Source organism: Monodon monoceros, unplaced genomic scaffold (assembly GCF_005190385.1).
Source record: "Monodon monoceros isolate NGI ecotype Baffin Bay Population unplaced genomic scaffold, NGI_Narwhal_1 Super_Scaffold_14, whole genome shotgun sequence".
Lineage (NCBI taxonomy): Eukaryota > Metazoa > Chordata > Mammalia > Artiodactyla > Monodontidae > Monodon > Monodon monoceros.
The window spans coordinates 73965195-73992121 of NW_021703770.1; the positions used below are offsets into that span (position 1 = coordinate 73965195).

General features: G+C 44.3%; 1 protein-coding gene across 1 annotated transcript in view; it reads left to right on the forward strand.

The window, feature by feature from the left end:
* Positions 1 to 26927, forward strand: part of ST18 (ST18 C2H2C-type zinc finger transcription factor) — a 90373-nt gene that overhangs the window by 14493 nt on the left and 48953 nt on the right. Inside the window, exons 3-8 of the mRNA XM_029222464.1 lie at positions 11503 to 11705; positions 18077 to 18458; positions 18543 to 18874; positions 24616 to 24750; positions 25416 to 25506; positions 26508 to 26612. Coding sequence (XP_029078297.1) covers positions 11503 to 11705; positions 18077 to 18458; positions 18543 to 18874; positions 24616 to 24750; positions 25416 to 25506; positions 26508 to 26612 — 1248 coding nt within the window. The remainder of the gene's footprint in view (positions 1 to 11502; positions 11706 to 18076; positions 18459 to 18542; positions 18875 to 24615; positions 24751 to 25415; positions 25507 to 26507; positions 26613 to 26927) is intronic.

A 26927-nucleotide genomic window follows, 5' to 3' on the forward strand; every position in this document is an offset into this window, starting at 1 on the left:
AGAGACCACAGCAGTGAGAAGCCCGCGTACCGCAAAACAAACAAACAAAAAAAAGATGAGGGTTGAAATGGCGTTTCTGAACTGAAATGGTTGCCTGTGCCTGGATCCTGGTCCAGCGTTCTAGTCAACAACCTCTGTAAAAGCTTAACCTTCTCGTTCTGATTACCAAATAATCAGATTATTCAAATTCACTTTGAATTCCAAGTTTTATGATGAAGTTAAGTGTGTCTTCTTTCCTTGGAAGTGTGCGTGGAAGGTTTCTGGTCCTCGTCCAACTGTAGAAAGTGCTCGCACGGTGCCTACATGATTGTAACCAATGCTCCGTGACCTCCAGGAAGGCCCTGAGTTACACACACACACATGCATAAAGTACAAATCAGTGTCATAAGGTATAAAGCCAGGGAGGATACATGTGGAACATCAGTCTCCTGCACATCTCCAAAGAAGATGAGGTGGGATGCTGATGAAATGGCAGGGTGAGTGAAGCATCTCATTCATGGGGGGGACGTGAAAATAACGTGAAGATACTGGCATTTAAGATTTCTCTTTCTTTCACGTTTGGGACTTACAACCCTTTCCCCAGGGACGAGCTGAGCTGGTTCCTCCACAGCAAGCGGGGGCGGGGCAGGGAACCTGGCAGCCGGCAGCCTGTCCATCCAGCCTAGGGAGGAAGGGCACCCCCAGCCCCTGCTGACAGCACCCAAGCCTCTTGCTTTTTTTTTTTAATCGAAGTAGAGTTAGTTTACAATGTCACTTGAGTTTTAGGTGTACAGCAAAGTGATTCCGTTATACATATATGGTTTTTTTCAGATTCTTTTCCCTTATAGGTTATTACAAAATATTGAGTATATTTCCCTGCGCTATACAGTAGGTCCTTGTTGGTTCTTTTTTTAATTTAACCATTTTTGCAAGCATATTGTGGTAATAGAATTTCTGCTGGTAGCTCAATTGCTACCTAAAATTATGTAAAATACTGCCAGGGAAATTAGACGGGATTACTTTAATTTCTTCTAAAACTAGGTATTTGTGAATACGCACAAAAATGAATGTATATGGTCTTATCATATACTAACATGTTACACAAAGATAAAGCACAGTATTTTTGTCCTCATTATCATGGAATTTCACCACTCTCATTATTTTATTTTATCTTAATTTTTGGATAGGAATACAAACTTTAAGTAAAAAAAAAATTTCAGATTATTGCCTAATTCATTAAAGTGAAAAGAGTAACTTGGAACTCAGTTCTACAAATGCATTTAACTTAAATTGTCAAGATGCTATTATTACTCAACCGCATTTAATTTTTTTAGCAGATGCAATCTATAGTAAAATACTTATCAGAGCAACTAAGATGATGCAATAATCATTTAGAGTTTTTTTTTTAAAGTAAGTCCATTTTAGTTATCTTCTCCTCAAATATGATTTTTTGTTAAGGCAAACATTCATGAACTGTGTGAATTTCATTTTTATATTTCTTCATGATCAAAATAAGATCATTGTTTAATTTTTCATAATACGTTTAGTTTTATAGTGCTATTTGACAAAGTTAATATAAAACCATATATATCTTATTGTTTTATATACTTTAGCACATATATTTGAAGTATTACTCAATAAATTAAAAAAAACAAACAGTGTGGCTTTAATGAAGCCAAATTTGCTAGCAAACAACAACACATCTCCTTTTGTGTTTAAATTCTTTGTGAATTCTTTTGGTATCCTGATTCTAAAATCCACATAATAACCACCTCTTACTGTCTTTACTTTCTAATTTTATCTTAATAGATCCAACTTCTCTTCTTTCGGGGAAATCCCTATGACCTACCATGTTATGTTTCTGAAGAGACCAATGAGCTATTTATGTATTGCATGGCTAAGCTGTGGCTATACATTAGTGAATCAATTAGTCAATCTATAGGCAATTACAAGGAACTTGGCAATTCCACATTATTTCACTGAGATGCATCCTTTTCCTTTGGGTATAAATTGGAGGACATTTATATCTTGTTAGACTGTATTCCAAATTTTGGTGTATTCATTTGTGTTTTAGTTGATGATTAAATATTGTTTCTTTTAAAATTTTGGTTCATGTGAGGATTGAACTGTCTTTAAAACTGACTGATCGTTCTGCCTTCTTGGAGAGCAGAGTTTGGGAATGACCAGTTGGTCATTTGGTCAATCCTTGTGTGGGCCAAGTAGGATTTCCTGAGTTATCTGCTCCTGTTAACTTAATTCCCCCTACCCCCCATACAAAAGCTGGTGTGGATCTGTGACCTTTTGTTCCGAGGGGGTGGGCAGCCACGTGGTCTGAACAGTCAATGGGTAGCTTTCTCATGACTCTCCTGGGGAGAGGCAATTGCATCCAAGTCATCTTTATACGCTTGCATCTGGGTGGAGTTCAACTTCCGGGCACAGTTACCAAGCGTGACACCAAGACCCAGGCTTTACAGATGCCCAGGAGATAAGAAATGAACAAGAAGCAGTCTCCGTTCCCTTGTAGATGGTTCCAGTTTCCTGGGAGAGACAACGACCATTCAGAGGGCTGTTTTATAATCATGGAAAATGCCAAACCCACAGTGGCGCAAAAAGGATGTGTTCTGACAGCGTTTCCAGAATGACATCCCAGAGGGAGGTGGCCAGTGGGGGTGTGAAAAGGTGGTGGGGCAGCAGGAGGTTTCAGGGAGTCTTCTTAGCTCCTTCCACTGTTACTCAGGATTCAGAGCAAGTTTTATTATTATTATTATTATTATTATTATTGCAATGTGGCTTTTAATGCCTCGACTATTTTATGAAAAAACTGTTGTGGATGTTATGCAATTAATTTATCACTCATAAAACTTAATCCCAATTAAATGAGGAAGAAGCATCTATTAGCTCTGGCCTTATGGGGAAAAAAAATTCTCCCCTCTTATAAACCTGATATTATCAAATAACCTTGCCAATGGAATCAGTGTTCCATGACAGCAAACCAACCATCAATAGATAGCAACGACTTAGTCGCTGAATTGATGACATGAGTCATAGGAGAAGCTTAATTATAGGTTTACTGCGGGGTGCACCGCTCAGCTCTGTAAACACGAGCGCAGGCACAAGTTTCTCCGATGCGGCTGGGAGAGCTGGGCGTGGATTCAGGGACCATCCTCCAAGAAAGAACAGTGTCTCAGAGTCTTGTCTGTGTAAGAGTAAATTTGTCACTTGCGGTGGCCTGTAACTCTTGGGAATCAGGAGGCCCGTATCCAATGAACAAGGGCTTAACTTTCCTGCAGCGGGTCTCATGATTTCGTAAAAGCTGGTCCAGTAGCCGCGAGAGGACAGGGTAGAGTGGGAAGCAGACTGCGGTACAGTTGCTGCGGAAGCCTAGGCCGTTCCTTCTGGGCGCTCTCTTCCATCCTCGGAAGGAGGCCCGCCCTCCTTGCCAAGCATCTCTGCTCCTCTAGGCGGCTTACCTGGCAGTGGAAGTGAGACCCTCGTCCCTAAGGGAGCTGAGCCTTGCTCACCATGACCTTCAGATTCTCTGGCTGCTGTGCATGCTGATTGGCTGTCAAGGCTAGGCCAGGAAGAACCAGGAGACGCCTCAGTGGTCACTCAAGGGCCAGATGTGTTCTCTGTTCCCCTAACGTAACAGCAGCCTTGCTGCTCCCAACGGCCAGGGTCTGTTACTCCCGCCAGGATGGTGACTCTCTCCCTGGCCTGCTGGTCTCCCAGCCCAAGAAACCCAAGTGACCAAGAGGCAGGCAGAGCTGCAAGTTTGATTGGACTCTTATGTGTCCCCTGGTGGAAGCACTCCCTTAGGGGACCGGGATCTTTAGACCCATGGAGGGTAGATTTGGGGTGAGGGATGTACAGATCCTTCAAGCTAGTCGTTGGGAGTCATGGTAAACCAAACCATTGCTAATTCCTGTTAGTTCTTGGGCCCATATATTCAGACTATGGAGGGCGTGGCATTACGTAATGATCATCAAGTGTGCATATTGGCCCCAAAGAAGGCACGCCCTCTTGGCAGGGTATCTCCTTCAAGCCAGCATCTCAGCTATGCCTTCGAGAGATTGTTCTATCGCTCCATCAGGACTGCAGTTCCCAGGATGTGCGATAAGTGATACCAACGGTGTATCCACGTATTCTCTTCCCATGGTCATCTTCCCAACTGGGCCTCTTGGTCCGTGAGATGTGTGAGAATTCTCGTTGATAGAACATTCAGATATCAGTACCGTCTGAGGCTCTGAAGACGGGCCAGGCAAATCCATACCCAGAATATGTGTTAATTCCAGTCAAGTTGAGTTGCTGCCCCTTCCACAGTGAAAAGTCCAGCGGCTGGTTGGCCTTCTCAAGAGATGGTGTCCTGTTGGGAGGTTGGCATTTATCTCTTCTGCTGACAGTTTGGACGATGGGCTGCGAGAGTAGCTAAAGCGGTCTTAGTGGGAGCCCTGCTATGGGGCCTGTACTGTCCCTCCGTCCCTGCCATGATGTCTCCTCCACTATCAACTCCAGCGTAGGAAAGTCGAAGGCAGAGGCTAGCTGACTTCTCCTGACCAGGACACGCTGTCTGGTTGGTGGTTGAATGCTTCTTCCCGGGTATGTGCTCTCTGGTGGGTGTCATCATGCAAGGAAAGACCTTCTCATCTCATACTAACTCTCACAGGTCCACCCTCAGGCGTCTTCCTTAGATCCCCTCGACCCTGATCTTCTAGGTAAACCATTCACGTCCTTGTCCCTGCTTGACGTCATGACTTAGTAGGTCCAATAGAAACCAGTTCCTAATGGTCAGCTCTGGCCTCCCGGTCAGGGATTCTATCTCTAGAATGTAGTAGTGTAGTTCTTTGCCGCAAATGACGTGGCCTTGCTCCAGAAACCTGTGTCTCTGTGTTGTGATCCTTCCATGAGATCTTGCCACAAACTCTGTGAGCATCTTTTCCTCTGACCACAGATGCCTACAGACATACCATAGGCTCTACCAGGTTTTATGTCCAACCAGCGAGGCTGTCCTCAGTGCAGCCGGAACCTGCTCTGTAGCCCTGTCCAGGCTGGCCACCTTCCTTGTCACCCAAGCATGGATCAGCGCAGTAGTCCCGAGTGTGGAGTATGTGGTCCCCAGAACCTAATCAGGCAATCTGGCATTGTGCTTCCTTCTCAGTGGTGGGAAGAGTAGATGCAATACTTTGTCCTTTATTATCACTGGGGACACCTGAAATGCCCTGGGCCACTGAGCCCTCAAAGTGTCACTGATATGATGTGGCCCTGAATCTTTGTCGGTTTATCTTCTACCCTCTGGAGCACAGATGTCTTCCCAGAGCTTCTAAAATACTTGCCACTTCTTGCTTATCTGTTCTCATCAACACGATGTCATCAACCTCATCTACCCACGTGATGATCTGTGGGACGCACGGATCACCCAGGCCCCTTCAGACTGTATTACGGCGGAGGGCAGCCAGGTTTGCACACACCTCAGCAGGACTGTGGATCTGCCCTCTTTTCTGTGTTACTGGAATGCTAACACTCCTGGTTTCGCTCTCTGGTGGAGATGGAAAAGGATGTAATTGCCATGTCGGTGACTGCAAAGCTCGTAGTTGAGTCTCTGTTAATCTGCAAAGCGAAGATCCCGTATTTCGGTCTAGCAACTGCCGTTAGAAGTGTTATTTGCCTGGGTTTGTGGTTGCCCGCTGTTAACCCCCAGGATCAGTCTTACTAGAGTCTGCACTGGTGAATTTCAGGGAGAAATTGTAGGGACCACCGGCCATGCATCCTCTAAGTGTTAAGGGAGGCACTAATCATTGTCATTTCTTCTAGAATACGATGTTTGGGTTTGCGATTTTGATGATGGGAAGGAGAAGTTTTAAAAGATTCCACTTATAATTCTACTTTATTTGTCAACAAGTGAGTTATGTTTTTGCATTTACCTGGAGAGGAAAGAGCCTGAGCGCCTCTTCACTTGGGTATCAGTTCTTTTGCGATGTGCCTGCCATGTCTTTGCCCACTTTTTAAATTGATTGTCATTTTCTTATTTATTTGGAAGAATTCTTTCCCTTATTGGCCTTTTAATAACTGTTTTGAAGAGTGTAACACACCTATAGAAGCACGTACTTATCATAAGAGTAGAGCTCAATGAATCTTCACGACCTGAACAAGCTCATGTAAACAGATCAAGAAACAGACTATTGATAGAAAGCTCTCCTTACTGGCTGGTATCTTTTGATGAATAAAGGTTCTTAAGATTAAGGTGTTCTAATTTATCAGTCTTTTCATTTAAATTAGTGCTTTTTGTAAACTGCTTAAGTCTTTGCCAAGGTCATGAAGGTATATCCTCACATTTTTTTCTAGAAGTTTTATTGTTTTCTAGTGCATGGTTTAAATCCATAATCCTTTGGGAATTGTTTGTTGTATATACCATCAAGTAGAATCAAGCCTTTTTTTTTTCAGATAAATATCCAATTGACCCAATGCCAATCACTAAAGAAAGAACCCTTTCCCCAATGACACCTTTGCCATAAATTGACCATATATGTGTGAGTCTATTTCTGGACCCAGTAGATGGAACATCTACTCTGTGCCTTTGCTCTATTTGTGTATGTTTGCACCAGAAACACCTATCTCAAGTACTAAGCATGGCTTATGATAAACTTTGACATCCAAGATGCTTTTTGCTATTCTTGGTTCTTTTCATTCCCATTCAAACTTTAGAGTTAACTTGTTAATTTCTAAAAAAAAAATTCTTCATGGGATTTTGTTTGGGATTGCATTAAATCTAGTAGATAAATTTGGGAAGAATTGAAATCTTGCAGTACTGAGTCTTTTATTCCATGAACATTTTTTATTTCTTCATTTATTAAGATCGTCTTTAATTTTCTCAAAATGTTATTTGTTTTGTATAAGTTTTACATGTCTTGTGTTAGATTTATTCCTCAGTATTTCATATTTCTATGCATCATAAATGGTTTTATTTAAAATTTTTTTCTAATGTTTTTATCACTGGTTTATAGAAGTTCAAATCATTTTTAATAGTGACTTCAGTGAAGTTGCTTCCTTATTTTAATATTTTATCTGTAGATTCTTTGGGGTTTTCCTCAAATACAGTCATGTCTCTGAAAATAATAATAGTATAATTTTTTTTCTTTTTCAGTCATCATACCTTTGTTTTTTCCTGCCAGTATTTTTAATTCAAATTCATACTTCCTGGTCCCTTCCCATGAGTCTGTGGTATTCTGCCTAATTAGAAGAAATCAGTAGGAATACCCACTATGAATTTTCCATGGAAATGTTGGAGCATGTAAATAGTTTCCTTGGACTCAGGGATTTATAACTTCCATTTGTTTTTCTGTTTTATTCTTTTGGGGGGATGTACCCAAAATGTATCTATTGCTGAACCTACATTTTTAAATTAATTTTTATTGGAGTATAGTTGATTTACAATGCTGTGTTAGTTTCTGCTGTACAGCAAAGTGATTCAGTTATACGTATGCATATATCCACTCTTTTTTAGATTCTATTCCCATATATGAACCTACATTTTTAATTGTGTTACATATCTTCTGGTAACTTGCATTGAGGATTTATTACTGTGGAAAGTGGAAAATAAGCTGGAAAATTTTTCTAGGGTCCAGAGTTCATTGTACAGATTTGGGGGGATTCAGAGTTCCCCACTTTATTGTACTCTCTCCCAAAACCTGAAAGGTCAGTGAATTTGACTTCTAAACAGACCTCCAGCAATGAGACTCCCATTAGCGTTATTGACTGTTGTTTTCCTCCATCACTTTTTGAATAAAATTTCTGCCGTATGTTGTCATCAAAGGGAGTACCGTTTCCAATTAGAATTCAAGTTTCTAAATGGAAGCGTTTTTCAAATAGGTAACCAAAAATTTCAGGTAAAACTATAGATCCTTTAAAGATGTTTTAATAAAATCAAAACTGCAGATATGAAATATGGCGCTGAGAGGTATTTGGCTCATTGGTAATGTCCCCTGGAGGACTCTGAATGTTTAAAGCAACAGTTTGATTGAATAGAACAATAAATGCAGGGCTGAGTGTGCTTTTTCCCTTTCTTTCTCATCTACTAGAAAAATATAGATAATAGAGCTCATTTATTTCCTTAACATTTCAGAGCTCCACAGATGGGAAAACACAACCCAGTGGAAATTATTTCTGGCAACCTTGAGAAGATATGTTAGCATTTTGTGGCATTTCTTTCAGTGACATGTAAAGCCTGGCTTTCCCTCATTGCAGTGTCACAGTGAAGTGTCACAATAAAGCCAAAATAGCGTGCCCTCAGGGAAAACGCGGGAAAGGGACCATTTTCCATGCACACACAAAGGGTAATATTTATTATAAAGCCTTCCATTTTAGCTCCAAATGCTGCCTGGGCCATAGCTACTTTGCAGTGGAGAAACGCACAGAAAGGGAGATTTCAAGCAAATGTTATGTATAAATCTAATGTGATTTATGTGAATACAAATACCGTGTTTAAAAGTAGAATGCTTTTATGGACACACAAGCTTGGAGAGTCTGTGCAGGTGACGCTCAGCCTGGTTTTGGTGGAGTCCAAGGTGCAGAGAGTCAGAACCAGGAGTCCGAACAGCCCTGTCTTGACCTATTTTTCTCACTCGCAGCACAGATGTCACCTTCTTTACCTACGACATGTGCTAACATGGGAATTATTATCCCCCTTTGTTGGCTAAGGAATTTAGTGTTCCAAAAGATTCAATTATTCATTACAGATGACACAGCCAATATTATTTAGGGAACTTCATACACAGTGTCAAATACAATAATTTATTTGAAGCTAAATTTGTTTTTTTGTTTCTTTTTTTTCATTTTTTTACACAGCAGATTCTTATTAATCATCTATTTTATACATATTAGTGTATATATATGTACTTTCGATAAAACCTCAACGTCCTTTTCGTCCTTCCTTCCACAAGTTATTATTTGGACCCAAATACTGAATTTGATTTTTATTATCATTAATGTCTTCTCGTCACGTTCGTTCTACTGCTCCCAACTGTGGACATGTTGGGGGGCAGGGCGGTGTCTTCGCCACGTTTTGCAGCATTTTTCTTTGCTGCAGCTCAGCACCATCTCCCGATCTAATGAGTGTCCCGAATCATCGGGAACCGCCCTGTGGTAGGCAGGTTCCTCCAGCTGGAGCGGTGGCTGGTTTATTCGGGTCCGACTCCACCCGGCTGTCAAAGGCAGATGGAAATTACCCAGGTTCCTTGTTCTGATTTGGCAACACGTAGGAGAGCATGAGCTTTGGGGACCAGCAGACCAGACTCAAATATCAGCCCCACCAGTTACGGGTCACGTGATTTGGGGAATGTTCCTTGTCTTTCTATGTAAACTTCGATAATAATATTAACAAGACGAAATCTCTAAGGATCTTACCGGAAGTACACATTCAGCCTCATCCATCACCCCAGCCACCAAAGGAAGGAATGGCGTTTGTCTGACCGACCAAGCCCACCAGCCCAGGTCTCTTTGATCAGTGTTTCCTGGTGCTGACGAAGCTTTGTTCGAATAAACTTTCTCAGCCCTTTTCCCAGTGCCCATGCTATGCTAACATGAGTGTTTAGAATCCACTTTCTTTCCCTGCTTTAATAGCTGAATGTCATTTGCCAGGAGCCTCTCCTTTTCTATAAATCTTCTTGGTTCGGGATGATGGTTAGTGGCCTCACTTGTGTATCTTCTGAGCATCCTGGATGGAAACGCACTTGATTTAGAAGACTTTGGTTTAGGGGCCTTGAACTCTCTGCACATTCCTGGGAACTTTGCCCTCCTGCCCCTCCCCCTTCAGAGGTCTTCCCCCGGACAGAGTAGGCTCCTGCACGGGGGGTCTGCTTCTCTGCACTTTGCTCACCTGACACGGGACACGCGTGTTGTAGACTGTTCTCTTTGACAGGCCAGGCTCAGGCCGTGCAGGCCTGCACTTTCCAGTGTCCTCACAAAGGCATGTGCTCTCCTGCCCACCTGCTGAGATGCTCTTCCGCTCCATCGTCTGTGCGTGGTCACTTTATTATTTTTTTTTAAAGACTTTTTTGATGTGGACCATTTTTCAAAGTCTTTATTGAATTTGTTACAGTATTGCTTCTGTTTTATGTTTTGGTTTTTTGGCCGCGAGGCATGTGGGATCTTAGCTCCCCGACCAGGGATGGAACCCGTACCCCCTGCATTGGAAGGCGAAGTCTTAACCACTCGCCAGGGAAGTCTCCGTGGTCACTTTAAATTTGGGCTCATCAGAGAAATTTTGCCAAAGCACATTAGTTTATTTAGGAAACTCACTGTTCTCTTCTTTATTGGGATAATCTTCAGTTCTCAATGTTTAATCTTTTGTGAGAGATTTCTAACCCTCTTGGATTATCTCTCCTTCCAGAATCTCTTTCTTTCCCAGAAGGAAGAGCGCTTTTTTTTTCTTCTGAAGTTTTAAAACCTACTCCTCCAAATTCAAGAATTCATGTGTGATGCTAATTAAATAATTTTCACGAATGGGCCACCACTGGTGTTTCTCTGCATTGATGCTTCAGAACAATTTAAGGCCTTGTCTTAGTAATAATGCTGAATATTCAGTCTTCTTTTAGCGATGGAGTAATATCTCGTTACTCTGAGTCCAGATGCTCTGCTCCGGATCTTTTTAAGTTTGCATTTTTCTTCAAAGAGCGTTTAATGAATATATGTCAAAGACTTACTGTTGGCTAAACCCTCTGGTCTTCTGGGTCTTGCCAAGAGAATGTTTGTCTTAACTTCAGCACATAGAGTAAGCTGCGTTAATGCCAAGTGAGCTATATGTAGGCAATCTGTTTTGAAAGGGCCATCCTCAGGAGGACTTCCAAATAAAACTGTACGAGAACAGGAGTAAGGATAAACTGTGGTCCATTTTTGTGAAATCCAATCTTATTTCTCCTCCTTTTATTTGTTTGTTCTATGTGCCAAATGGGTAAGAACCAAACGGCAGAGTGCCACGAGCATCTTTCCACTTTTTTCTGGGACTGGAGATGGGCAGATCAGATGTTCACAGCTTGTCCCCCCCTTAATGCCCTGTCTTTCAAGTCAGAGCCCGGGATATGGCATCTCAAGGTTGACATGCAACTGTGGCGGAGATAAGCAGTTTCAGTAGCAAACAACTATCCGAAAAGCCTTGTGATTTATCCATACTGGACACGTTTTCTTGTAGCTGGTGGTATATTTTTCACATTAGCTCTTTCTTGGGATTAACAAACCAGTGCAAATCTTGTTTCATCCCTCCCTGGGTATTTAGTGTAGTGCCAGGCAAAGTACAGATTAACGTATGCTTACTCAGGATTAAGGATGATTTTTTTTTTTTTTAGCTCTTCTGATCGGCAGTAAAGTAGAATCTACACAGTTCAGTGAATTCAACGGATGGGCTGTTTTCGTTAATGGCGACAACTAACCCCAAACCTTGGGTCCCAGGTTTCTCTGGTCGTGCTTGGTGATGGTCGAAGGGCAGACAGCCGTGAACTCTTTCATCATGTTCTTAACCCGTCTCCGTTACTGCAGTGCTGCGCATGACTGCTGCACGGCCAAGAAGAGGAGAGCTGGGGAGCAGGCTCTGGGGGTGCCGGTCAACAAGAGAAAGTCCCTGCTCATGAAGCCCCGACACTACAGCCCCAGCGCGGACCGCGAGGAGGGACAGGCTGAGCGGACGGCAGAGGCGTTGGGGCAGGACGGCGCCCCGGAGACCCACCATCGCCCCGGCGCAGGTAGCGAGGTGGAGTGGCCCCAGCTTGAGTTCCTGCCTGCGCACAGACCCAGGCCCACCTCAGGGGGACGTGCCGTTTGTATGGTGGGAAAAGCAAATCCCAACGTGAGCGCAAAACCAGACATTGGTTTCCCTCAGCATCCACTAGTGAGGACCGGTTTTCCTTCCATAACAGTGGGGGGTCTAAGCACAAGCCACAGAGCACAGAGCATCCTTGGCCCCAGGCACGGGTTTGGACTGTGCCTCTTTCCGAAGAAAATAAAAGCGACTAAGCCCCAAAGTTGAAGAGGACCTTAACTCCCTAATGGGGTGGATATCTAGTCCCTGAAAGATAAAACCCCTGCAAAGTAAGCTTTGAGACATTTCCGATAGGACGTATGAGACGCAGTCTCTATTTTGAAATTTTATTTTGTTAATTTTTTATTGAAGTACGGTTGATTTACAATATTATATTTGTTTCAGGTGTACAGCATAGTGATTCAGTATTTTTACAGATACACCATTAAAAGTTATGACACGATAATGGGTATAATTCCCCGTGCTGTACAGTATATCCTTGTTGCATATCTGTTTTGCACGTAGTAGTTTGTGTCTCTTAACCCCCTGCCCCTAATTTTTTTTTGAAATTTTAGGATGTGCTTCTCCGCAGTTCGCGGTCACCCCCACTAGACCCTGGTTGTCCCAGTGCCTCCAGGACCTGGACCATCACAGAACACTTTGTGCATGAGGCTAAAATCGAAGGACATGCAAAATGTCTCAAAAGTTTATTTTAGAAAATACATGGAAATCTAAAGCTTGACCTTTTAGAAAATGAAACTAGATGTGTGTATGTTCTATTACATACACATTTTTTTCCGAATGTGAGTTTTTAAGGAATCAAAATATACAAAATAAGTTGTTACTTGAAAAGAAGTATAAATTATACAAACCGAAGGCAGCGAGCTTCTTAGATCATAAATATCTATTGCATATAGAATGGTAGTAATTGCAGTAGGTGTTAATGGAAAAGATATGAAAGCATATTGACTGAGTGAGCACAGATCTCAGATCACAATCGTCAGATCTCCAGTCATCTCGGCTTACAAGTAATTGGAGATTCTGTAGTTAAAACAGTTGTCTTCTGATTTGCTAGTGCTTGACTGAACTTTCTGGCTTTTGTGTATTTAACATATGGCGTAAAACCTCGTGGCTCATCTGTAAATTATAATCATCCTTGACCTTTTTGTTTGTTTCCTTGAGCTGGTCAGTTTTTTGTTGTAGTTGATTCACGAAAATTGTAGGTTGAATCTAGTACTAGGGAAAGTCCTTGAGTCAGTATGGTTATATAATTCATCTCGCTGACATTAATTTACCAAGTATTTAAGAAAATGGGCATCTTTTACACCAACACATTTTGCAGGCACCCTAAGGACCAGGACTGTACCTGCCCACCAGCTTCCCGCCTTCTTTTGTAGCTGAATGATCTTTGTAGATGCCTGATAGTAACCGGGAAAGTATACTGTCAAATATTCTCAGTTAAATATTCACTTAGAAGCACTGATAGACTTCTATCTGCAGCTTCACAAATGTTCACCCTTTAGTATTAGAGCCACTACTAATCATGATGAATATGCTAAAATCACAGCCGTAGTGGCTATTATTTTTGAATTCTTAATATATTCCGAGCACATAAATCATATCACCTAATCCGCCCAACAGTGACGTGAGTGTGTATTATTATGGCCACAACTTTACAAATGAGACCATTGAGGACAAAGGGATTTAATGCTAAAGGTAACACAGCCTGTAGGTGTTGGAAAGAAGATAATTAGGAAACAATTGAAGGACAAGCAAAATAACTATTTCCCAGCTAACCGTGCTCCATAATCCAGCCCTTCCCATGCTCTGACCACCTTTGGAAGGCAAGTTGGGCAAAGTCCCTACGAGGTCAAATTACGAAGTCACATTTCCAGAAATGACAGGTCACAGATGCTTCTCTCCCTGGTCGAGAGAGGAAGAGTCTAAGTTGCTTTCAGCCCTCTGAGCAAGTGACCCCCAGCCCCCGGAAGGCAAGAGAGCTGAGTTTGCACCCAAGCCCAGCATAAGGGGTTTCATCTACCATCTCGGTCACTCCAGGCACCCCAAGGTCTTCATCTGACCAGGTGTGTGCCCAATTTTGTCTTAAGCAGGCGGTTCAGTTGATGAGAGAGGGTTAGGCTCACGAAGGCTGAGGTCATGAGCTTGAATCCCTTTAATGGCAAAATTGTGCCCCATGCCCTCCCCTGGCTGTCTTTCAAAGAGCTGCAGGTGGGCGTTAAGGACGATAGAAGAAAATCTGGACAAAACCATGCAGATGCACAGTTTTCACTGGGGCAAACAGAAGGTGACCTTGCAGAGCCCTCTCAGGAGGCAGGACGAACTCGTGTGTTCCCAGTGCAGACGAGGGAAAGAAGCAGGGTGAGCCAGTGTGTGGGATCCTCCCGGGTTGTGAGCACGTGATCGTGATTCCAGGAAACCCGTCACACCTGTGGAGGCTCTGGGAGCTGGGATGATACTTTGACTATGTTATCTCTCAACAGACAGCAAATAAAGGATAAGCCGCTCCCATTCTAAAACTCTGAAAGACAAATTCATCTTTTAGGGCTTTTATTCCCAGTAAAGTTGACATACTCAGGAGGCGTGGAAAACTAATTTCCCCGTAAAAGTCACTTAGATAGTTACAGAAACAGAACTAAAATCTGAAATCCAGTTGTACTAAAGGAATCAACCTCAAAACGTGATTTTCAGAGGACTTCTTTTGTTTAAGTTGTTTTGATGCAGAACAGTTGATACCTATGGAGAATCCGCTAGCAGGTAACTTCAGGATTACCAGACCCCTCAGAGGAGAGACTTTGGTTTAAAGCAAATCAACAGATGTGAGCTTTTACACATCAGGCCAAAAGGAAGTTTATTTATTTACTTTTTTGCTTTGTGAGGAAAGTATTGTCCTACTCCAGCCCCAGAAGTGCACCTGAGGAATTTCCTACCCCACGTTGTTGTGAGATGCACTTTGTTAGTTTTTATTTGTTGTTGTGTTTGTCTTTATACTTTAAGGATTGTTGCTTTTCATTACAAGTTACCTGACAAGTGTATTCTGGTATTTTCCTATAAATTCACTCTTGAAAGTATCCAAATATGGGAAAATAGTAGGCACCTGGCCGTGGGTCCGGATCTCAGCCCCCCCACTGGCTGGTTGTGTGAACTTGAGCAAGCCCTTGGCTCTTTAGAACCCTGGTTTTCCGCCTGTAACAGGGAGTTGAAAGTACTTTTCTTGTAGTTGTTGTGAGGATTAAATGAAATGAGTAACTAAACACCATGCCAGGAACATACCAGTTCATTGTCTTAGCATGTCACAGGGTCATCCAGTCATTGGGACATCAGATCGTCCTCGTTTTAAAGATGAGGACCCAGGACTCGGGAGACATCGGCCTGCCCGAGGCCATACAGGCAGGTGGTGCTGGGCCAACCACACGACCCCAGTCTCTGGACCTCAGACCCGGGAGGTCTCCCTCCACGCCGTGCGCGGACCCTCCCATCCCCAAGGCAGTTGGCGAGCATAGGAAGTGTGACGTGGGTGATGGTGAACTGGGCTGAGTCCTCTTTACACTTGGACTGTGACCTTCCACAGCGGGTGTGGTCACCACTTACTCTGAATGAAAAACGGGCCGCACCTTATCTAGGTGGAAGCTCCCATGTCTCCTCTGCCATTGCTGACTCTACCGTAGTAACAGGGAAGGGAGAAGCAGCCATCCTTCACCGCATACCTGTTGGGTGGCACCTGCTTTCCTGTGAGGGTGAGGCTCAGAAAGGGTGAGGAACCCATCGGAGTTGGCACAGAGACACACGCCAGGCCCAGAATCAAACGAGGTCCCTAACGCAGGGCTCTTTGGGTTATGTCAGTGGCAAAAGCACAAAACAGAGCACCGGACCACCCCGGAAAACAAAAACACACAAGCACAGAAAAAGTAGGCAGCCTGTTACAAAGCTCGGGGGAAGGGGCGCCCCGTCGCAGATATGTCTGCTCAAAAGCGAACTCAACTTCTCTCTTTGTGACAATGACAGTGATGGCAGAGGGGGGTGGGCGCGTGGGAAGTTGGTCTGCAGGTTTGCAGAGCACCCCTGGAAACCCCACGGGCGACGCACGAAGGCACCTCTACCAGCAGGGCTCCTCTCTTTCTGAAGAATAATTAATAAATATTTTCTTTTAGCATATAACCAACAGTTGAACCAAACAATTATGTAAACTGGAAATGACCCAAAACGCTCGCCTTGGCAGCGGCTCGGTGACACGCATCGTCGGGCACACGTGCATTGCTGTCACCCCCGCCTCTCTGGTGATCTGCACTTAATAGGAATATTTTAAACTATGTAGCTAAGCAACAGAGGTAATTGTTGCTTTCTAGAGCTTTTGTTAGCACTCTCACACAGCCCAAATATGCATAATTAGGTATAATGTCTATAAATCATTATTGTACACATGTGGGTAGTTAAGTGGAGTTGAGAGAAGAGTTCAATGAATTGAGCATATTCACTGAAAATGCTTTTTATTTGTTTTCTGTAGTTCATAATATTCTAAAATTATCATAACCCTTTACACTTTCTCTTAACAGCCAACTGTGATATTGAGAAAAACTTCATTTGCATTTTAGACTATGTTTAATATATTATTTAAACCTGGAGTTCCTCTGATATGAATTCAGGAGAGGATACACCACCCGTTCAAATATTATGTGCTGGTTTCGCCAGCCTCTTTTCTAGGAAGTAAAATGTTAAATTTTTCAGTTTATGTTGAATAGATCCCAACAAAGGACTGCACTCTATAATCAGCATTATTTAAAGGGGCTAGTGTTGTGACTGAATTCTTCCCTTCATCCAAAAATGCTTTTAGTTACTATGGCAATATTTACTTGATCCGGGCAGTCCAGTGTTGATTTAGGGAGATAATTACCAGAAAGGAAGATGATGGAGATGCATTTTTGAGTGTCCTTGTCAGACGCGATGTTTATAAAAAATTAAACGAGACCCAAAAAAGGCACATTGTCTTCTGCACAGACACCCTCTCCCGCAGCCCTTACACAGGACGGCTGTGCTTTTCTTTCCTCCCAAGACGTTTATTAAGGCAGAATGCACTTCACCTGGTGTCTTTAACAGTCCTTAAGGGGGCTTATTATTTTGTGTTCCCATCCGCCACCCTGCCTTTAGAGACACAGAAATAGTCCTGCTTCTTCTTTTTGTTTTGTCTCAGTGACTGCCAGGGACCACTGCCTGGTTATCTGGTGCATTTCACAGCCTGGCGATCTCTGGGCGCCGAGCTCCCTGGACCCCGCCATGTGCGCGGCCAGGGCTGGGGCACTGGCGAACCTGCACCTCAGGTGGTGTGTTTGCACCGGGACAGGCTTGGGGAGGGTGACTGTACATATAAATATATACACACACACAATCTGTCACCCCGACTGGGCCACTGCCAAGAGGGAAGGGGGTGACACGGACAGCTGCTCTAGGACAGTGGACACCCCATGGACAGACTGGCGCTTGGGGGGTGGGCGCTCTTCTCAGACCCAGGCCTTCTTTACCATCAGGACTGAGAACAACTGGTTAACATTCAGCATCCTCCAACCGTCCCCACTCCTGACTCATCTCCTTTTTACACAAGTGCGTGCACGTACCAGGACAGAAACTGAGCTACTATTCAAGATATTATTCCATCATGTTCATTCTCCCACTTACTTGTGTGTCCCTCGTCATGGCATTTTCGTGTGACAGTTATGACAGTGATGAGGGAGTCTCGAGAACCTCAGGCTTCTTTTAGTTATCGTCTCGTGTAGATGTGTTGTGTATTTCAGCTAACATTCCATAAAATCTGAAAGTATGTTTGGGACTCTACGGAGGCAGAGAAAATCAACCTAATAAGCTTTGAAAATATATTGCCACGCTAGCAGAGAAATTCGATGAATACTTCCTTTTTATAATGTATAGTAGGACATATGCTTAATTTTCTTCCAGTTGACTGAGATTTGCAAATATAAGAGGTACAGTAACACGAATTTCACATTCAGGACTCTGTGATGGTTGAGTATTTATTTCAGTAACTAGACGAGCTTAGCTCTGACATGCTGAAAATTAGAATAGCTCGTCTCTTTAAAGGCAATTCTCAGAATATTAAGGTCTGAGTTTTGTTTTGTTTTGTCAAGAGGGTATGTATTTTTCTACCCAGTGTTTATATAATTGATGGAGTCCACATAGTCACACATTGCATGTATTATATATGTATATGTCTATCTATTTATCCATCACTGTAATTTCCTTAAAATACTTTTTGTTCTTATTTTTCAAATATTGGCCTTTTTTCCCTAGAAGAAATCATGATAAAACCCATGGAGGAGAAGCTTCATTCAACTGCACAAGAAAATTCCGATGGGAAGGAAGACAGATACGGCCGTTATCAAGAGCTCATGGTCAAATCGCTAATGCATTTGGGGAAATTTGAAAAAAATGCATCTGTTCAGACCATAAGTGAGAACTTAAATGACAGTGGCATCCAGTCTCTAAAAGCAGAGGGGGATGAAGTGGATGAGTGCTTTATGGTTCATTCCGACGATGGAAAAGGCAAAATCGACGATTCTCAGCTGCGGTTCTGCTCCTCCGATGACACGGAAAGCAACTCTGAAAGTGCAGAGAATGGTTGGGACAGCGACTCCAACTTCTCAGAAGAAACCAGACCTCAGAGCGTCCCAAAGTATGTTCTCGTGGATGATAGGAAAGACCTATTGGAAGTTCCTGAAATAAAAACTGAAGGTGACAAGTTTATCTCTTGCGAAAGCACATGTGATTCGGAAACAGAAAGGAGAGACCCACAGCACACTCTCGTGGACCCATCGGATGGCCAAGCCCAGCCCTCGTTCCCTGGGAGTAAGGAGGATGATCACAGGCACGGGTGTCCGGCCGCGGGGGTGGAGGAAGCCGCTGCCCTGGAGAAAGCCAAGGGGAACTTGAGTTTGCTGGAGCAGGCGATCGCCCTGCAGGCTGAGCGAGGCTGTGTTTTCCACAGCACCTACAAGGAGCTGGACAGGTTTCTTCTGGAGCATCTCTCGGGGGAGAGGAAGCAAAACAAAGTCACTGACGTGGGCGGAAGACAAGTCTTTACCAGTAAACGTAAGACACCGATTTGCTTCTATTTTATTTAAAATTGCTTTAGAGGTGGTGGGGGGGGGAATGAGTAAGATTTGATCGCTTCTCCCAGATAGCTTTTTGACAGCACAATTTAAAAACCTAATTTATATTTTAAAATTAACAATTTTTTTTCCTACTCAATAGATTGTTCTCAGATTAAAGCTTGGTCGGTTTGTAGCGTTTTAACTCACGCAAAATAAAGACCTGTATTTCTTCTAATAGGACTGCTTTTAAAAAATATATCGTACTTGTTAAAAAGTACTATATTGGGTATGTTAGAAGTACATTTGTATTTACTGGATTTTAAATCATTTTATGGATCAAATCATTTCCAGAAATTTAATTTTTCTTTCCCGCCCTCTTTCTGGGATCATCTGACTGCTTTTCTTTTTTTTTTTTTTTTGTGGTATGCGGGCCTCTCACCGTTGTGGCCTCTCCCGTTGCGGAGCACAGGCTCCGGACGCGCAGGCTCAGCGGCCATGGCTCACGGGCCCAGCCGCTCTGCGGCATGTGGGATCTTCCCGGACCGGGGCACGAACCCGTGTCCCCTGCATCGGCAGGCGGACTCCCAACCGCTGCGCCACCAGGGAAGCCCCATCTGACTGCTTTTGAGCTTCAAAATAGTGTCAAGCTACCTGGAAGCCAGGCAGGATGCTCCGATCCTTCTTAGGACAAGACTGGATGCTAATGCCTTTATAAGCCTGTGCTTTTACAAACTCTAACTGAGGGTCCACAAACATCTGGACCAAACTTGAATGAGACAGTCAATGTGCTCGGAGGAGACCTTAAAACTGATCCTCAGACTTTGGGAAAACTGTGTTCTGTTCCGTGTGCCTATAAAGATGCCCCCCGCCCCTGGGTCTTGCACCAGGTGGGCCTGGTGATGAGGCCTCCAGTTACGTGGAGTTTCTCAAGGGGTGGTCTTTGGCTTGTTAAGATGAGTATTCCCAGGATCCCATCAGACTTACTGCTTCAGAACTTGCTTTCTTTTTTAATTTTTTAATTTAATTTTTATTTTATATTAGAGTAGATTGATTTACAATGTAGTGTTAGTTTCAGGCATACAGCAAAGTGGTTCAGTTATACATATACCCATATCCATTCTTTTCCAAATTCTCTTCCCATATAGGTTATTACAGAATATTGAGTAGAGTTCCCTGTGCTGTACAGCAGGACCTTGTTGTTTATCTATTTCATATATGGTAGTGTGTACATGTTAATCCCAAACTCCTAATTTATCCCTCCCCCCCCCCTTTCCCCTTTGGTAACTGTAAGTTTGTTTTTGAAGTCTGCAAGCCTGTTTCAGTTTTGTAAATAAGTTCATTGGTATCATTTTTTTAGATCCCACATAGAAGTGATATCATATGGTATTTGTCTTTCTCTGTCTGACTTACTTTACCTAGTATGATAATCTCCAGGTCCATCCATCTTGCTACAAATGGCATTATTTCATCCTTTTTATGGCTGAGTAATATTCCATTGTATATATGTACCACATCTTCTTTATCCATTCCTCTGTCGATGGACATTTAAGTTACTTCCATGTCTTGGCTATTGTGAATAGTGCTGAAATGAACATTGGGGTGCATGTATCTTTTCGAATTATGGTTTTCTCCAGATATATGTCTGGAGTGGGATTGCTGGATCACATGGTAGCCCTATTTTTAGTTTTTTAAGGAACTTGCATACTGTTCTCCATAGTGACTGCACCTGTTTACATTCCCACCCACAGTGTAGGAGGGTTCCCTTTTCTCCGCACCTTCTCCAGTGTTTATTGTTTGTAGATTTTTTGATGATGGCCACTCTGACTGGTGTGAGGTGATACCTCATTGTAGTTTTGATTTGCATTTCTCAAATAATTAGCAATGTTGAGCATCTTTTCATGTGCATAACTTGCTTTTTTTTAAAAGCAAGCTCCTGAGGTGATTCTTGGGCACCCTAAAATCTGAGAACCACAGAATTCGGAGAGGAGTATCTTAGAGATAATCAAGGTCATGAACCTAAAGCGCTGACAAGAATAATGCACTAGTGTGGTTAGATGTCCTGACTGCTGAAATTTATCCAGAAATCCATTGTATATTTTAAGTCCATTTTAGTACTCACCTACAAGTAGTCTTGTCAAATACTGTCTTGCAGCTCAGAGTTGAGAAAAAAAGAATAAAATAATGTCATTTAGTGAGGAGTAAGATAATAGTTCTGTGCAAACATACTGTAAGGGCTGGGATGGAGACAGAATATTAAGGATAGTATGTGGTCTGGGGCAGGAGGGTGTGGTAGCAGCTCTGAGCGCTCCACTCACACCCAACTTGTGGAACTTACCTGTGTGGGTTTTTTTTTTTTTTAATAAACTACAAAATCAGAAAAATAAAAGATGAAATTTACTTCAAATTCCAAAACCCCATCATTTCCAATATACTATATTTCATCCATTCTAAGATGCACAGTTTTCCCATCTTAGCGTCTCTGTGAAATTAGAAACACATGCCATTATTGAGTTTTCAATGGTTTTTCCTTCCTCACTGGCACACAAAATGATGTTTCATCTTGCAACTGACAGTACCTTCAGCCAATGAAATCCAGTCTTTGGAGACACTAATTATTTGTGCCATGGCTTAAAACACTTGACGATACTTTGGTCATTTTTATAGAACTTTTTAAAGGTTTTTTTGTTTACAAAAATTAACAAGGCAATAGAATGTGCACGGTGGAGACTTAGAGAATCGCTAATGGGACTGGATGAGTCCACAGTGTAGCCTGTGTGTAGGGTGAGGTCCTGCATTGGGATGTAAAGTCCACGCAGGGAGCTCCAGACTAGACCAGGAAGAAACAGGCAAAACAGTGACCGACTGCAGGGGCCTCCAGGCTTCATCCAGAGGCTGCCCAGGTTCACGGTCCTGCTCCCGTCCCTGGTGTGGGAGCGTAAGAGGAGCTTTTTTCTCCTGTGAGTATTCCATGCTCCTAAGTAAGCACTAATCCCTGTGCACCTTGGGCATGTGACTTTGCTCTCAGGGACAGAACACTAGGATTTCAAAATACCATTTCACCCAAGCCTTCCGATGAGTCGGCAGTTCTAACAATACCAAGTTTTGCTATCCTGTTGCCACCCAGCAATAGGGAGACTTTGGGTCCCCCTAGTCTAACTAGAGTCGCCATATAATTTATCCTACAGCCTACGACACTTTCGGGGTGAAGGGGAGCCATGGGAACAATCCCACGAGTCCACCAGGTATGAACAGGACAGTCCCAGGCAAACCGGGACGTCAGGTCACCAGAGTATAAGGTCATTTTCATGAAGCAGCATCCAGCAAAGAAAATTAAAGAGGAAGAGCCAGGCCGGGGAGCTCCCCCAGAGCTGCAGCTCCAGCTCGTGTCAGGCACAGGCGCCGGCCCCGGAGAGCACCGTGGGGCATCTTTGCTCCCCGCAGAGGAGGGGCTGGCAGACACAGTGCAGGACGGACAGTCAGCAACCCACACCTGGTCAGGTGCCAGCCTGGCCTTATCTCCCACACCCTCCCTGGCTTCCCGCAGACAGTGTGGCCAAAGCTCTGAGTGTGGTTTAGAAATGCGGCCTCACCTGGACCAGATCCAAGGGAGGAAGCCCATCAAAATTCACATCACCTCTCCTTCTTCCCGATTCTTTCCAAGTCGCTCTCACAGGGTGTCAGCACCCAGCCCCTACCAATTCCATGTTAATCAAACATCGGGGATTTTTTTTCCCCAATTGAATAGAAATTTATTTTTTCACACATCAAGTTCCCATATATCATAAGAAGTAGTTCTGGTCAAAATTCTATTCAAATGATCTGTATTTCTTGCTCTATTCTTTTTTTAAATTAATTTGTGTTGGAGTATGGCTGCTTTACAACGTTGTTAGTTTCTGCCGTGCCGCAAAGGGAAACACTGGGGACTTTTACTAGCATTCTACACACATTAGTGCCCAAACGGACTGGAAATTTGGCAGCCTTTTCGGACTAAGTAAAAATTACCCCCGCAAAATCATACAGCATGTCAAAACCCTTCGTATGCACCTTTGTCTCGTACAGCAAAGAGTGTAGTCTCCGCCTCGTGGCGTTAAATCCCGTCTCAGGAAACACACACGCCCGCTACTCGGGTCCTTCCCTTCCCGCCCAAGACACGCGTCCTCTCCCTGCTGACCCCGCCCTCCCTGGCTGCGCCCTAACGGGGAGGGTCCTTGGCCCTTCCCCCTTGGCTGGAACCACGTCCCCAGATAATTGCCCCGCGTACCACCTGCGGTACCCACCTGCCCAGTCCGACGGCCGGGGTGGCGTGGCAACACGGGGGCACGTCTGCCCCCCGCAGAATTCCGCCCTGGGGACGTCCGTCGCCTCCGGCAGCGCTGCCCTGCTCTCCGTGCCACGTTTGGAGCCAGAGCACACGGGCCCTCGGCGTCCTCGCAGCCAGGACCCTGCCCCGTACCCATCGCCGGCAGCTTTCTTGCGGCAGGATGGTACAGACTATTTATTTTCCCTCGCAGCGTCGTGTGTTCGCGATTCCTGATACTTCACGTTGGGAGAAGCCTGCAGCCTGCCAGCCTCCATCCCACGCTGGTCCTCTCTCTGAGGCCGCCTTGCCCGCTCTGGTCCCGGTTCCTCTAGATGCCCTGAATGTGAGGGGCAGGCTGGCCCCGATGCCTGACGTTGTCACTCCATGCACGAGTTAGGGGGGCAGTTTCGGCTCTGAGAATGCATTTCTGTTTTAAGCTTATCTACCCTCTCAGTCACGAATATGAGAATATTCACGTTAGTCCTCATTTATTTTATGTATTTATATAACCCTCTATCTAAGCCAGCAGTGTGTGTGCCAGAAAACTAAGACCCTGAGCTGTGCTCAGCCGCCCCCCTGGGCAGCCCGGCAGCATGGGTTGCAAGGTGTCCCTTTCCCCTGCCGCGGCACCTGGTCCTCCGCCCGCAGCCCGTGTTCCTGGCAGCGCCCGGCAGACCCCCTCAAGGCGGTCCCCACCCTGTGTGCTGCCAAGCCTCTAACTGCTGCCTCTGTCTTACACTTCCGCACCAGGAGTGAAACCAATAGCTTCTCCTCTGCAGCTACTGCGCGTTGATCCAGAGCTTCAAACCGCGGGGCTCTGGGCGTCTTGGGCCCTCACAGCACTGCCCCCTGGCCGGGCGTGGCGCGAGATGTCACTCTTATTGGAGCAGCCTCCCCACGTGTCTAGGAACAGCTGCTCAAGCCCAGAACTCCGGGGCCACTGGACCTGCCACCAGGACCCACTGGACCGCCCAGACGGGCCCTCCTCAGATATGGCGGCTCCTTCATCGTGTGACTTTTGAATCTGGCCTTTTACAGATCCCTTCAATAGGAGATAGTTTGGGTTTAAATAAATGCTTTCCTTTTTCCTTCTCTTTTTTTTTTCCTTTTCCTTTTCCAGAGCCTATTCCTCCTCTGGTGTAGGGTTGACATTTCATAATGAGGCTCTAACTATGATCTGTGACATGACAACTTAAAACCGTCACTGTGTTTCAACACTCGCTTGCCCTGTGTCAGCCTCTGCTTAAGGAACCAAGAAAATTGAAAACATTCTTTCTGCTTCCGCAGGTCTTAGTTGAGGGTCTTATTCAAGGCGATGTGAGAAGAATGTTTATCATCAGAAGGGTGAACAGAGTGAGAAGGTCGTGTGCAAGGCCACTTTGCTGAAGGGGAGGGAAGAGGAATAACCAGATGTCTCTCTTGATTTAATTCCTCCGTAGATTCACCGAGGCCTGAAAAGAGGGAGACCAAGTGCCCCATCCCCGGGTGCGACGGCACAGGGCACGTGACAGGGCTGTACCCTCACCACCGCAGCCTTTCAGGGTGCCCTCACAAAGTGCGGGTTCCCCTGGAGAGTGAGTACCGCCGGCCCTGAAAGAAGTCCACCAAGTTACCCACTTCCTCCTCCAGTTTGGAGTCAGAAACGGAAATACCAAGTTTTCTCTCTCTGTGTCAAGACAATTTCCATCTAGCTGGGTGTTTAAAACAGAGCATATTAATGGAAAACTTGGGGTACAGTGAGGCCAGTAGATCAGGAGATACTGACATTGAAAACCTAATTTGCTACTCAGAGCTCCCAAGAGGAGGGGGCACCTCAGGCCAGGCAGGGCCCCCGGGGGAAGCACCAGGACCCGCGGCGGGGAGGGATGAGTTGTTGTAAGCAAGAGCCTTTTTGAGCTTTCATGGGAGGGAGCGGAGTGAACTGGCCTCAGATTGGCCAGCTGGAATTTCTGGTGGGCTCTGGGCCTCTGGCGCTGTTTGTGGTTGTCTGGGACCTGGCCCTGGGGGTTAGGGCAGGTGGAGAGTGTCCTGAAGTGTGAGAGTCAGAGAGAGGAGAAGGTCGGGTGTGGGCTCCAATTGGTTGGTTTGCATCTGAAAAGTGTTTATTCTCTCAAAGGATTAGGGAGCGTGGTGGATGATGTAACTGAATTCCTTTGAATGCAAAGTTGAGACAGTTTGTCGGTGTGTGATGTATTGATGATAAATTGCTCTATTCTTTTATGTGCTATTTCGTGCTTAGTTCTTGCCATGCATGAAAATGTGCTCAAGTGCCCCACCCCGGGATGCACAGGACGAGGGCATGTGAACAGCAACCGCAACACGCACAGGAGGTAATTGGGATGAGACTCGAGAGAAACTTTCCACCAAGGAAACAAGGAACTTGCCGTGTGTTATCAAAATTGCTGGATCAGCATCAAATATGTTAGCACTTGACATAGGTGACAAATATTCTCAATGCGCGCAGAGTAAAAAATAAAAAATACCTCATTATTTACTCCCCTATAAATTTTCACTGAGCAGCCAAGTATGCCAACAAAAAAATGTCATATTTGAAGACCAGGGGTAGATACTTATATAGCGATACACAGAGAGCCTGGTCTCTGCTCTGAACCTCCCCCACCCCAGAGCTGTTTGACCTTGGAAAGAGTGGCTTAGGGGTTATCTTGAATCCCATCCAATGCACATTAAAACGGTACCCAAGAGCTTCAGATTACTGAAGGTAAACGTCATTTCATTGAGATTTATTTCACTGAGATCGCAACTAACTTAAAACCACATATGTGCATTTATATACAAATATATTGCATATATATAAATACTTTTGGTGAAAATGCTTATCGTTTATGTGTTTCATGTATAGATTATGTGGTCATGAGATACTAGTTGACTTATAAGCATGTTGCCAGGAAACTTGCATTCTGTGCTCTCCATTTAAACCGAGATATAAAATTAAGTCCCTAACATTTTGCAAAAGACCCTAAGCTATCATAGAATTATCGTGCTAACATCCATAGTTGGACAATTGCAGTTGGATGAGCGCATTCTACTTAAAATACCATGAGGTTTCAATAATTTAGTTATTCCTCCCTTACATAATATTTTGATCTTAAAAATGACTCTTTTTTTTATCACCTCTGAGATGAGGTTTGGGGACAAACGTTGACACAGTAGTTTGCAAAACCCTTTGGGATCTTTTAGGCTGAGAATGGTGCTAAGTGAACTATTAATACAACTTAACATTTGGCGCTTGCCAAGGATGCTGTGAGGTAGGTGCCAGAGCAAATTACATTATCTTTTTAACTCAGATCCGCCTACTTTTTTTTTTAAACAGTCTTTCTGGTTGTCCAATTGCTGCAGCTGAAAAATTGGCAATGTCCCAGGACAAAAGTCAGCTTGATTCTGCCAAAACCGGGCAGTGTCCTGAGCAGGGTCACAGGTATGATGCTCCCCTGGGGTTCCCGTTACTCCCTGCATGCCGAGCGCCTACACAGAGGGTCCCTCTCCTCCCAGGTGCCAGCTCACCATGGGCCACCTTCGTTCCAACGCACAGCCACCAGGGTCCACTTGAGAGGCTGGGCCAGCTAATCGTGCTGTCACTGAAATGAACTGCTAGACCCTCCAGAAGTTTAACTTGAAATTAATCTGCACGCAGAGGTCACATAGTATGGATGAATCTAAAAAATGTGAAGTCTACGATAACATAGATTAATCAAATTCTGTGTCGCTAAGCACAAGCCCGCCCACTACTCAG